General features: G+C 23.4%; 1 protein-coding gene across 2 annotated transcripts in view; it reads right to left on the minus strand.

Moving 5' to 3' along the window:
- Window positions 1–2894: 2894 nt before the first annotated feature.
- Window positions 2895–12521, minus strand: part of LOC122511365 — a 51845-nt gene continuing 42218 nt past the window's right edge. The window contains exons 4-12 of one of the 2 annotated variants that reach the window (XM_043626552.1): window positions 11660–12204; window positions 9188–9482; window positions 5831–6166; window positions 5335–5497; window positions 5004–5162; window positions 4539–4714; window positions 3983–4189; window positions 3867–3890; window positions 2895–3569 (exon numbers count right to left, since the gene is read on the minus strand). In XM_043626552.1, coding sequence (XP_043482487.1) covers window positions 3490–3569; window positions 3867–3890; window positions 3983–4189; window positions 4539–4714; window positions 5004–5162; window positions 5335–5497; window positions 5831–6166; window positions 9188–9482; window positions 11660–12204 — 1985 coding nt within the window. In that variant the 3' untranslated portion in view covers window positions 2895–3489. The remainder of the gene's footprint in view (window positions 3570–3866; window positions 3891–3982; window positions 4190–4538; window positions 4715–5003; window positions 5163–5334; window positions 5498–5830; window positions 6167–9187; window positions 9483–11659; window positions 12205–12521) is intronic. The other variant, XM_043626553.1, reaches the window with a different exon arrangement.

Raw genomic sequence — 12521 nt, forward strand, 5'->3', positions numbered from 1 at the left:
ATTCGATTTAAATGTCGAACTTTGAAAACTATGAAATATGCTTGAGCAATAAGGAGATAATTTAAGAGGAAGAAAAAAAAATAGAAATAAAAAATAAATTTCAAAATAATTTGAAATCACAGGCAAATGATTGTAAATATTCTGCTAGAATACTCAGATTTTTATTATTTGCTTCTTTTTTCCCTTTGTAAAAAATATAAAATGGTGCATATTAGTTTCTAGGTTGAAAAAAAAATTCTCCAATGCAAGCAAAAATAATTTTCTCCTAACTTGAACTGTGATTTTTAACACAATTTATAAGAAAAAAATTACTTCACGAAATAAGTAATTTGTATATAAAAATATCTCGTAGATAAATGAAAGGAGTATGATAAATAAAAGAATATTAGAAAAAACGTGTACATAGGGAACAGAAATAAAAAAAGTATAATATTTTTATCGAATGCTACAAAGTATACAATAATAAATTAGTAAATTTAATGAAAAAAATAATTTTTTTGCAATTTTTGTTTAGTAAGAGTAGAACAAAAGTTAATATTTTTATATGTTGTCCAAAATAATATTTGTTAAAATATAGAAAACAAATTTGCGTTTTATTTTATAAAAATAATCTACGTTATTTTAAGTTTATTAAACATTTTTGTTTGCATTGGAAAATTTGGTAATGAGTGTCATTTTAAATTAACTCCTTTTTGCTATGTGATCATAGTGAAAATTTTTCTTTATTTTCTATTTAATTTTGTACTAATTAAAATTTATTATACGTTCGATGAAAATTATCGATTTTCACATTCTGGAAAAATATATATTTGTCTCGAAGTCTACTAAATTGTTTATTTTTGTTAAATAAAATTTTTATTGAAAAAAGAAAATAATTTTGTAGGCTCTGTGACATATTTTTATTTGACTAAATATATTTTTAATAAAATATTTCTCTGGATGAATAGAAAAATTATTATTAAATTTAATGACTAAATTCAATAATTTTTCTATTCAATTTTCATCGAACTGACAATTAAAAATATACCAATCAATGAAGACTAAAATATAAACTGGGGAAAGTGTATGAATTTAAATTTTAAAGTATATTTAATGTACTATTTTTGTCATATTATATAGTAAAATTAGTGAATTCAGTTTAGAAGAAAAGAGAATCGATTTGATCTATTATTAAAAATCGTTTTTGAATTTATAAAGTTGAGTGTTGGACATGATTGAAGAATAATTTCATTCGCAAAGATTTTCAAAATATTGATTGTGAATTAATATGCAAATTTAGTAAGATTGTGAATTATGAATGACATGAAAAGTACTAAAATATTTCTCACTTTTATACTCTTTTTTTTGTTTGTGCATAAAAAATAGATTATAATCGCTGTAAATTATTCAGTCTCATAAGTCAATTGTTACTCATGAGTTTCAATTTTCTTTATCGATAAGATTTAATTTCAGTTTGTAAATACTTGAATTTTGTTTTCATTACTGCATCATATATACAATATATATTAATTAATATAACGTAAAATTAATTCTATTTTACTGCCCTCTCTTTTTAATGAATAAATAATGAAAATGTGCAAATTGTTTTACAAGGTCAATTTTTTTCTGTCTAAATTAAAAAATTTATATATATATATAAAGAAACGTATATAATAGAAATATAGAAAATATTACATATAATGTGTAAGGAGAATTATGCACACGATATTTCATACCTAAAAAAACGTGTAAAGATAAGTGAAAATTGATTGTCTGGAAGAAGAAAGTGTACGTTGAGAGAGTGTTTAGTATTGTAAATTTGCCTATATAGTAAAAGCAAGAGATTGTTTTTGTTTATCTGAAAATATTTTTTTTTTTAAATTTAGGCCTATATTAGAATCTTGCTCTTCTATAATAAATTTACTATGAATTAAATGTGTTTTTCTCTGTTCTTCTCTAGAAATAGACTATTGAGAAATAATCCATGGATATTTTAGTAGTTTTTTTTTTTGGAAAGTAAAAAGGCGAACAAATTTTTCTTCTTTTCTTTTTTATTGAACACAATTTTTTTTTACACACTGAAGGATCGTACATTAAATATTCGTTGTGAATTCACCAGAGTCATTATCTTGACAATTGACATTGGAAACTGAATTTTTAAAACGAGTCATGACATTTAAAATTTTTCTCAAAATCGTTAAACAATTTATAGCCAATTTTATTTTTTACAAATAGTATTTTTAATATATTTTTTCATTTTGTTTTTATTTATTTTTATTTTTTTATTTTTCAATTTAGTATACTAAACGAAAAAAAAATTAAGGAATATAAAAATTTGAAATGATATGGCTTTCAATTTAAAAATTCAGGCACACTGTGAAATTCAAGTACATATCCCAATAATCGACATCAAGTAGCAGTTGCTTGCATCTCCATCTTTGGAAAGTATAAAAATATTAAAGCATACGTACAATAAATAGATATAGATATGTACCTGACTTAATGCGTAATTTTTAATTATACTTAATTTTTAATTAATACGATTAATATGTATATAGAATATTCATACATTAATCATTAATATATTAACGCTTTTTCTTTATACGATTCATAAATGCATTTTATCGAAAACATATATAAATAAGGGAAGAAAATTCTGCAGAATTAGAATTAGGCAAAAAAATTAGAATTACAATAAAATCCTCCATTTCATATCCTAAGGATTCTAAGGATATTTACAAAATTATCAACAAAAATCTTTCGAATATTTAAAGACACATTGTTTAAATTTTTGCTACAATTAAATTAAAGCAAAATAAATTTTTGCTATAATTGAATTAAAACAAAATAACGAATTTTTGCTATAATTGAATTAAAGCAAAATAAACGAATTTTTGCGATAATTAAATTAGAATAAACGGAATTTTGCTACAATTAAAGCAAAAAGAAAATAAAAAAAAATGAAGTGACTCATAATAAATTGATTATAAATTAGAATACGAGCCTTTTAAACTAAATTATTAGTTTTACAGTCAATATAATTGAGATTCTCGTTTTTATACGTATACAAAACTGTATGAAATCTAATATTTTGTAAAATTGTTCAAGTAAGAAAATAATTTCTATCACGCTCACAATTTTTCAATTCATTCATTCAGCATTTATTGAAACATTCAACAATTTTCTCTATCTTGCAAAATAGCACTTTCTATTATGTTTATGACTCTTTATAGTGTTTATAAATAATGCACTTACTGTAGAAATAAAAAATACTTCCTCTATGAGGAAGTGAACAAAAAAATAGAAAAAAAAATACGAAAACAATCGTGGAAAGTACAATTTTCGATGTATTTTTTTCAAAAAACAGCACAAAATGCAGCGTTCTTTGAAAAAATTGAATATATTTCACAAATATATTATTTATATTTTAATTAAACTGTGATCACTCGATGTAAGATTCAGAGGAAGTTAAGAAAACTTTAGCACCAACTAAAAAAAAGAATCGCCTCTTCAATATCGAAACTCTCCCTTTTTAGCCATTCCATTGTGATAGACTCTTAATGGCGTGTAACTTCCATTTCCATTCATTGCTGAAAAGATAAATTTAAAATTATTATTTTATGAAAATTTAAACTACAATTTTTTTCTATATAAAAGTTGGTAAAAAAAGATAAAAAATTGGATTTTTTAAACTAAACTCAATGATTATAGTAGTTAAAATTTTTTTGACGACTATAAATTTTTATCTTTAGAAAGTTCTTTCCTAAAAATTGGTAAAAAAATCTAAATTTTTTAAACTGAATTTAATAATTTTAGGGGTAACATTTTTTTTACTATAAATTTATCTTTAAGTTAACAATTATTTTTTTTTTTGTATTCGTACTTACTCTGTTCATATTCTTCAATTGCAGCTTAAATGATAAAAAATGAGAGAAATGAAAAAAATTAAATGAAAATGAAGTGAATTGATTGTTATTATTATTTTCTTGTAATTTTTCAGTACCTTGAACAACAGACGGTTGTTGACGTGTTCCCTGAACATTTTGGGCATGACATTTTGGTTTCAAAAGTCCATGATAGAGAATAAAATAAATAATTGCTATTATAGCTGCAGACCCAGCCATGCAACGATAAACATACTTGAGAGATTCGACGATATTTGATTCGTTAATATCGACGTATGCACCAATTACTGCTCCGAGTGCGCGACCTGAAAAAATGTTTCGAAAATTTCTTACTGTTTTCTTACTTTTCTTAACTACTAAATTTTTACTATTAATTATTACAAAATTAAAAAAAAACTTTTACAGCTATTAGTAAAAACTAAAAAGAAATTTTGCATCTATTACTAAAAACTAAAAAAACTTTTACATCTATTAGTAAAAACTAAAAAAAACTTTTACATCTATTACTAAAAAGTAAAATATTAATTTACAAAAAAAGGAACTGCGAAAAAAAAACTCTTTTAGTTTTCAGCGGTAAAGAGAAGTTTTTAGTTTTCTTTTTATGAAAATACAAAGGAATTTTTGTTTAATTTGTAACAAAAAGGAAAAACTTACCAATGCAAAAGTGGGCGATCACAGGCAAGGCTTGAGCGGTAACCGTCATATTGCGAGGTACTAAATGTCTTAAATAGAGAATGGCAGTGACCCACATAATGCCCAGGGTGAAAAGCTCCAGAGCTTCTGAGATCAGCGCCCACCAAGGATCAGGTACCAGACTTAAACCAGTGAATCTGGAATTTTTGTTATTTTTTTTTTAAATTTAATTTAATGGACTATTCATTAAATATTTTTATTTTATTCAATATTGAATATTATTAATATTGTAGTAATTATAAAAAAATAATAATATAATAGTAGCAAATAAATAAAACAATTTTATTTTACATACTTTACATTAATAAATAAATAACAAAAATTATAATAACAACATCTAATTAAAATTGTAATAATTAAATCATTAACCAAAATTATAAGGAAAATATCTGATCGAAAAAAATAAAATATTAAAAATAATAATACCTGACAATATAAATGGTGAACGCTAAAATAAAAAGGTTGCTATGTCCACAATAATCAACCAAGTGCTCCGACTTCCAGAGGAAGAGTAAAGTTGGTAAGGCCCCGACTGTCAGGACAATTCCTATTGATAGTTCATCGCCATTGAGTTGTGTGAGATATCTGAAAATGTTTAATCGCAACAAATTATTAATCAAATTGGTTACTTTTTAGAGAACAATTTTTTTTCCGAATTCTCATTGAATGGAAAAGTATCATTTTATTTTAGAAAGTTAATATAATTTTGTCATTAAAGCAAAGTAAGGAAACAATCGAATTCAAGGAGGAGGCTTACAAAGGAAGATAAGTGTCCATCGCACTCCAAAATATTCCCATTATGATGAGTACAAAAACAAGAGCCGCTGTTTCGCTACCATATCTTTTGACGGCACTCATTGGAAGTGCAAGCATTCCGCACCTCGTTTGCCACCACCATTCGGGGGGACTCAATGGCATTCCTGAAACGGAACAAGATTTTTATTTTAATACACAAGTAAACTATTTTTCATTTACTAATATTTTAATACTACAACAAACTATTTCTTATTCACTAATATTTTAATACTACAACAAACTATTTTTTATTCACTATATATTTTAATACTACAACAAACTATTTTTTATTTACAAATATTTTTTTAAATAAACTAAATAAATAAATATTTAATACAACAATTAAAATATTTTCTTCTCCTAGTAATAATTTATTAGTAAAAATTCATTGTTATTTTTTACATTTAAATTACTTTACTTATTTAAATTTTTCTCTCGGTGATGCTTTTTATATTTACCGTTTGCAGAAAGGGCGACGCACGCTGCAAGAAGAACCAAAACGCAATGAAGAACAATTGGCAGATAGTACATTGAGCTTTTCGGGACAATAGTGGTCAAATATCCGGTCAATGGACCAAAGAGTGCAAAACCCAAAGAACCAAAAGCAAGTTGTCGTCCGACGTCGCCTCTTCCGCAAGAAGTTTCTCGAGTTGCTATCACAACCGCCGCATCCAACAGTGCAACAGCGGCTGTCGGAAAAATATCAGCCACCGAACGAATCACCAGGTACATCCAAAATGTCAACTGTGGATTTCCTATTATTTGACCACACAAACTTTCTTCAAGCACGTTTCCTGAAAAATTACACAAATTTAATTAATTTTCCCCCAAAAAAAGGAAAATTTCTCTAAAAAAAAAAGAAAAAATTGCACCTTTTTCAGGCCTTGGACTTTTTTGACTATTTTCAAAAAATGCAACTTTGAGTTATTTTCAAAAAATGTCACTTTCTTCGACTTATTTTCAAAAATTAAGATTTTTTTTTACTTTTCTTCCAAATATTGCAACTTGAAGAATTTGCAATAAGAAATTTTTAAATTTTAAATGTTTAGAACTTATCAGAAAATTCTGAATTTTTGTGTCTGTATTTTTTTGGAAAATTTTAGTTTCAGATCTCTTGAAATTAGTTTTAATTTAAAAAATTTTAACGCAATTCTTTAAAAGAATTCAACTATCTTAATAAATATGTACTAAAATTCATTCCAGAAATTGAATTATATTCAAAAATTTATTAAAAATTACGTTCAATAAATTTAATTATCTTTATAAATAGCAAAATTCTTCGCCAAAATTCAATTATATTCAGAAATTTTTATAAAATTCATTGCAAAATTCAATTATTTTCATAAATAACAATATTCATCACAAGAATTCAATTATTTTCAAAATTAATAAAATTCTTCGACAAAATTCAAATAGTTTCAGGAATTTTAATAAAATTCACTGCATAATTCAATTATTTTGATAAATAATAGTATTCATCATAAGAATTCAATTATTTTCAAGAATTTCAATTAAATTCATTGCAAAATTCAATTATTTTCATAAATAACAATATTCATCACAAGAATTTAATTATTTTCAAAATTAATAAAATTCATTGCAAAATTCAATTATTTTGATAAATAATAGTATTCATCATAAGAATTCAATTATTTTCAGGAATTTTGATAAAATTCTGCCCAGAAATTCAATTATTTTCAAGAATTTTAATAAAATTCATGTCAAAATTTCAATTATTTTCAAAAAATTTTCTTAATTCAATTAATTTCAATAATTTCTACAATTTTAATAAAATTTTCCAAAAGAATTCAATTTTTAAACAAAAATTTTGATAATATTCTACAAGAACATTCAATTATTTTCCAAAAAAATAAAAATTTCACAGGAATTCAATATTTAAATTAGAATTTGTATAAATTTTTTTTAAAAATCAAATGTTTTAAAATTTGGCATTAAATTCTTCGCAGTAATTCAATGATTTTCATAAATTTTAAAATATTTTTCAGGGATTTAAATATTTTCATAGATAATAAAATCATTCGGAGGAAGTTAATTATTTTCATAAATAAGAATATTCATCACAAGAATTGAATTATTTTCAAAAGTAATAAAACTCATTGGAGAATTTCAATTATTTTTAATACAATTTTAATGGAATTCCTCGAAAAAAGTTATTATTCTTAAAAAATTTATTAAAATTTATGAAAGAAATTCAATTATTTTAAAAACCTTTGCTGAAATTTATTTTTTAGAATTTAAGTATTATTTTCAATAAATTTTTAATTGAATGTCTTAAAAAAATTAAAATTATTCTTAAAAATTTTAATAAAACTCTTTGTAAAAAATCATTTTTTTTCAAAATAATTTTAATAAAATTCTTCGTAGAAATTTAATAAATTTCAAAAATTTTTCAAAATTCAATTATTTTTAATGTCTACTATTTCAATAAAATTTCACAAAAAATTCAATTATTTAAAAAGAAATTTTAATAAAATTCGTCTCAAGATTTCAATTATTTTCAAAAGTAATATCGCAAAAATTTAATTATGTTCAAAAATTAACAAAAATTTTCGTCAAAATTGCAATTATCTTTACAAATAATAAAATTTTTCTCCGAAATTGAGGTACTTTCAAAAATTTTAATAAAATTCTTGACAGAATATCAATTATTTTTAATACAATTCTCATCAAATTTTTTGAAAAATGAAAATTTTCTTAAAAATGTTATTAAAATTTGTCAAGAGAATTCGATTGTTTAAAAATTTGTTGATAAAATTCTTTATGAAAATTCAATTTTAAGAAACATTCAGTTATTCAATAAATTATCTATATTTCTATTTAAATAATTGAATTCTTGTAGAATTTTCTAATAAAAATTGATTTAAAAATTAATTTCAGTTAAAGTTTTAAATAATAATTGAATTTTGGAGAAGTTACTAATAATTGCAATTTTTAGAAATACAATTGAATTTTGTAAAGGTTGCAAATTAAAGACTTTGAAAATTTCAATTTTTCATACTTTTAATTAAAAAAACTATGGAACTATAATTTTTTTCAAAAAGCTTAATAAAAATTTTTAAAAATTATTTCAAGTTTTTATTTTCTAATGAATATTTAATTGAAGAATTTTCGAAGTATTGAAATTTCGTATAATTGAATTGTAAGTAAATGAATTTGAAAATTCTCATTTTCTTTTTGAAAAATTATTAAAAATAATTTATTTAAAGAAGAATTTTATTTAAAAATTCTAGAAAATAATGATTAAATTAAAATGATGTAAATAATTTTGAAGAAGTTGCAGTTAATAGGAAATAATGATTTTATTACTCGGTCAACTTTAATTATTGTTAAACATGAAGAAAGCGATCACTCCGAGTCTTCGACTCGGAGTTATCGTTTTCTTCATGTTTTGTAATAATATTTTTATAAATTATTTAATTTCGAAAGGTTTGAATTTGAATCTTTTGAAAAATTTTAATTCCTTCGGAAAAATAATAATCTTTAAATATTTATTTAAAAATGAAGTTATTGTCATTTTCGAATAATTTTACATTTAAAGAAATTCGCAAATGTGTTAGAAAATTTTTTTGAGTATCTAATAATTTTCAGAGTGAGTTAGAATATTCTTTATTGGCAGGAAAAAAGTCAAAATCAGCCAGGAAAATGTTTGGAAATCAGGGAAAAGTTAGGAAAAAGCAAAATTAAATTTTTAGAACTTATTTTATTTAGATTTTTTTTTCTAAAATTTAGAATTTTTAGAAATTAAATTTTTGTTCTAAAAATTGAATAAATACTGATAAGAAACAATAATTTACCAGGTGTGGTGTAAGGATCTTCCAATTTGCATTGTACCGAGCAGGACTTGTTAATTTCCATAGTTTGTAGACTGGAAGGAATTCGACAACTGAAGTAATCAGAAACAGGATAAGCACACCACTCGTCAACTTCTTCGGTGTTGGTCGGTTGCCCAAGGGTGGCATTAACTGCAATTCTCTCCGTATTATTGGTAAAGGCATGACAAAGTTTTCCCTCTTCACCATTTTTGTAACATATATGAGGTGGAGTTCTGTCCATGTTGATGGATAGCAGCGATTTTTTTTCATACTGCTCCTGTAAAGCACAACCACTTGCCAACTTTATATTCCATTCCATAAATTTTATTTTACTACACTACTAGAAAAAATTCACTTTAAACTAAAAGTATAACTACAATTTCTTAAACTAATTAAATAACTAATTAAATTAAAACCACTTTAACTCTACTATTAAAACTCCACCATTTTTCAATCACAAAAAATTTTTTCAAAATTTATCTTAGAAAAGATTTTTAAATTTATTTATTTATGTTACATTCCCCACGGTCCTTAGGGACCAACTATGTAATTAACAGGGTTGCCACAGGTCAGGGAATTCAGGGAAAAGTCAGGGATTTTTAGTAAAAGTACTGGAAAAAATTGAATTTTAAAAATTTATGAAAAAACTCTGAATTTTGATGTTTTTTTGTTTGCCTCGTAAACTATGAAATTACCACGAATTTTAATACAAAACCTTGAATTTTTTCTATTTCAGACAATAATTTCTTTTTAAATAACTTAATTTTACAAGAACTATCATAAAATTATGACTTATAAATTATTTAATGAATCATTTTTACAATTTTCATAAATACTAGATTGATAAAAGAATTTTAGTTAAAAATACTAAAAAAAATTGAATTTTGGAAAAGTTACAAATCATTCCAGAAATTCAATTATTTTCAAAAGTAATAAAATTCTTCGCAGAAATTCAATTATGTTTAAAAATTTTTTAAAAATTCTTGTCGAAATTTAAATTATCTTTATAAATAATAAAATTCTTTAATGTTTAATTATTTAAAAAAATTTTTTTTAAATTCTCATCAAAATTTCAATTATCGTTATAAATAACAAAATTCTTCTTCAAAATGACAAAATTCAATTATTTTTGAAAAGTTGAATAAAATTCTTGTTAAAATTTCACAGGAATTCAATAATCTATAAAATTTTTAATAAATTTTTTTCAATTCAATTTCATTATTTTCATAAATAATAAAATTTTCACATGAGTTCAATTATTTAATATACAAAATTTCATAAAGTTTTTCGAAAAATATCAATTATTTAAAAAGATTTTTATAAAATTCGTCGCATGAATTTAATTATTTAAAAAAAAATTTAACAAAGTTCTTTTCAAGAATTCAATTATTTTTATAAATAATAAAATTCTTCACCGAAATTCAATTATTTTAGAAAAATTTTAATAACATTTTCGGGAAAATTTTTAATTATTTTCATAAATAGTAAAACTCATCGCAGGATTTTAATTAATTTTTGATACAATATTTTAATCAAATTCCTCGATAAATGTAATTATTCTTAAAAATTTCATTAAAATTTGTCAAAATAATTGAATTATTTCAAAATTTGTTGTTAAAATTCTTTATGAGAATTCAATTTTAACCAACATTCAATTATTTAATAAATTATTTATTGTTTAATCAAAATAATTGAATTTTTCTAGAATTTTCTAATAAAAATTGATTAAAAAATGAATTACCGAATAATCGATTTATTATTTATGAAAATAATTGAACTATTGCAACGAATTTTATTACAATTTTTTTTCAAATAATTGAATTTTTTTGAGAAAATTTACAACTTTTTAAAAATAATTGAATTCTTGCGAAGGATTTTTTTAGGATTTTTGTAAATAATAATTTTTTTTGAAAAATTTCATGGTAATTTAAATTATAACAAAACATGAAGAAGGCGATCACTTTGAGTCGAAGACTCGGAGCGATTGCCTTCTTTATGTTTTGTAATAATATTCTTATAAATTGTTGAATTTCAAAAAAGTTTGAATTTGAATGTATTGAAGAATTTTAACTCCTACGGAAAAATAATAATGATTAAATATTTATTTAAAAAAGAAATTATTGATGTTTTTGAATAATTTTACAATTAATGAAATTTGTAAATGTAAATGTAATACATAGAATATTTTTTTGAGTTTCTAATAATTTTTAGAGTGAATCAGAATATTTTTTAATGGTCAGGGGAAAAAGTGAGAATTTTGTCTGGAAATCAGGGAAAAGTTAGGGAAAAATAAAATTAAATATTTGTGGCAAACCTGATTAAATTAAAAGATTCGATAACAGAAAGTTAATTTTTATTTTATTTGAATTCTAAAGAAATAAAATAAAAATTAATAAAATTTTCGTTATATTAATTTTTTTAATTAATTATTTTGGCTTCTTTTTCTAGTTTTACCTGCAACAATGATTCGGGAACAATGAGCGGAGCGACAGTGATATCGCCACTTCCGTCCTCAAGTGAATATTCAGTGTTTCCATCTGAGAATTGTCGATTTACTTTCGCCTTCTTTGGAGTGCAGATATACTGGCATTTTGTCAAGACAATTGTCCCGAGACGTTCTTCAGTCCAACGATGACAATCTTTTGTATCTTTACATCGCTCCTGATAAATAATGGCGCCATTCTGATCGCAGGAAAAATTCAACGACGGACTTCGCTCCTGAGAGAGTTCAATTTTCGTCGCCGGCACCAGGAGGAGAAGGGCATAGAAAAGTGCTGAGAATACACAAGCCACGGCTATCATTACCCGAAGATAGCGACCTGTCGATGATTTGTCATTTGAACCCTGATGACCTGCCATTTTGTCAGCCAATGGCCCGGCAATTAATGGTCCCAATATTGCCACCACTGCCGATGCCATTGACACTATTCCTATTTTATTTCTCGTCAATCCCACCTCCGTCATGTGAAGCGGGAGAAAAGGAAATAGGCAGCCCATTCCTGTAAGTTTCAAATTTTGAAATTAAAAATTATTATCAGACTTCGCACTCGATAATGAAATTTAAAAAAGTAGCTTTCAAACTGAAAAAGTATTAAAAAAAGTAGTTATCGAAAAATTAAACTTGACGAAAAAAAAACTCGTTTTAGACACTTAAGAAAACTGAAAAAAATTCCTTTCTATATTTTAGTTTCCTGACTTTTTCCTAATTTTCATAAAAAAAATATTAACTTCTTTCTTATCATGCTAATAAATTGAATTCCTGCAACGAATTTTATTATTCATGAAAGAATTTAAATATTTATAAAAATAATTTAAT

Source organism: Leptopilina heterotoma, unplaced genomic scaffold (genome assembly GCF_015476425.1).
Source record: "Leptopilina heterotoma isolate Lh14 unplaced genomic scaffold, ASM1547642v1 Lhet_81, whole genome shotgun sequence".
Lineage (NCBI taxonomy): Eukaryota > Metazoa > Arthropoda > Insecta > Hymenoptera > Figitidae > Leptopilina > Leptopilina heterotoma.